Source organism: Cynoglossus semilaevis, unplaced genomic scaffold (assembly GCF_000523025.1).
Source record: "Cynoglossus semilaevis isolate Cse_v1.0 unplaced genomic scaffold, Cse_v1.0 C19192716, whole genome shotgun sequence".
Taxonomy (NCBI): domain Eukaryota; kingdom Metazoa; phylum Chordata; class Actinopteri; order Pleuronectiformes; family Cynoglossidae; genus Cynoglossus; species Cynoglossus semilaevis.
In genome coordinates, this window is record NW_007585793.1 from 1 (window position 1) to 1363 (window position 1363).

At 39.0% G+C, this 1363-nt stretch overlaps 1 protein-coding gene across 1 annotated transcript; it reads right to left on the reverse strand.

The window, feature by feature from the left end:
- Positions 1 to 31: 31 nt before the first annotated feature.
- Positions 32 to 1350, reverse strand: LOC103399134 (cullin-4A-like). The gene is made up of 5 exons (XM_008337870.3): positions 1176 to 1350; positions 1005 to 1094; positions 851 to 933; positions 641 to 708; positions 32 to 511 (listed from the first exon to the last, which is right to left on the reverse strand). The coding sequence occupies exons 1-5, from the start codon at positions 1191 to 1193 to the stop codon at positions 330 to 332; spliced, it is 441 nt and encodes a 146-aa protein (XP_008336092.2). The 5' UTR covers positions 1194 to 1350; the 3' UTR covers positions 32 to 329.
- Between the last annotated feature and the right edge of the window lie 13 nt (positions 1351 to 1363).

Consider the following 1363-nt stretch of genomic DNA (forward strand, 5'->3'; position numbering starts at 1 on the left):
TGAAATCACTTTATTATGATTAATTATAGATTAACTACTGACAGTTTTAGACAGAATTTGCACACTGAACGCCACATAATATACAGACAGGGTTTGACACCCATACCACACAAAGGACTGTGAATGCAACTTTCTTTTATTATGAAAACTAAAGCATTGTCTTTTTTCTCCTCTTCAAATCTTTTTCCCTTTCTTAAGTTCTCCAAAGACTTATTTTAACAGGCATTTTGAAATGTGCCAAAAAGTAAATATGGGATAATCAATTCATTTAAAGAAATTAAACATAATTTGCACCAATAATGAATAAAATGCAAGGGATATGTAATTCGTTATTTCTTTGCTAGGCCTGATGGTTGGGGACCTTTGATACGTAGTGCATATATTGACTGTACCTTGATGTAATCCCTCCAGAACTGCAGCAGTGTAGCAAGTCCTCCCTTCACTTTACTAAACAGCTGGTAGAGGAGGGAGAGCTCAGTGACACGGTTCTCATCCAGCAGGGTGCTCAAACCTGGTAAGAAAAACATGCATCTACTGATGAACCTGGTCATGTTTATTACATATGATAAACACAGTGCACAATAAATGTCCTTCTGTTCCTGAGAAAAACAATTGACAAATGACTTCAATACAAACATACCTTTCTGTAGTATTGCTGTCATATGTTCTCCTAGAAGTTGTTTTTCAACACAGGTGATAAGAGGTTTTCTGTGTAATAATGGGAACATGGAAAAATAATTAACATTGTCTTTTTTAACTATACATTCCATGTGTAGGAAAATGCATAAGAAAAACTATACATTCCAGTAAAACAAAATACTGTTTATCTGTTTAGGAAAAACAAACATACTGGGTGCTCTGGTCGAGGTAGCTGACGATTCGATCATTCTCCTCCTCTAAGCGTCGAGCCACGTGATGCAAATACTCAGGTACCTGGACACACATGAAGTCAGCATGTTTTCACAGCAGGACACGCAGGTGAATGATGTATAGATTCAACTCACATCTCTTTCCTGCAGGAGCCGCTGTCCCTCTGCTGCATACAAACGATTTGTCTCCACCAAAAACCTCTCCTCAAAGGAATTTTTATAAACCTTAAAAAAAGCAGATGGACAAGTGGCAACAACAACTTCCAAGATTTTACTCATGATCACAATGATGAGGTGGTCAGCTACCTGCAAGTCTGACAGCATGCCCAACAAGCTCCTGAGCAAACTGCGATCCACCGTCTCCCCATTCCGCTCCAGTTCTATCTGCTCCAAAACTCCATCTACAGTGCGTTTCTGTACCACCGTGTCGCTCACAATGTGAGTACGAAATAATTCCAAACCTGTGTCCCTAAAACACACACTCAGGAACATCA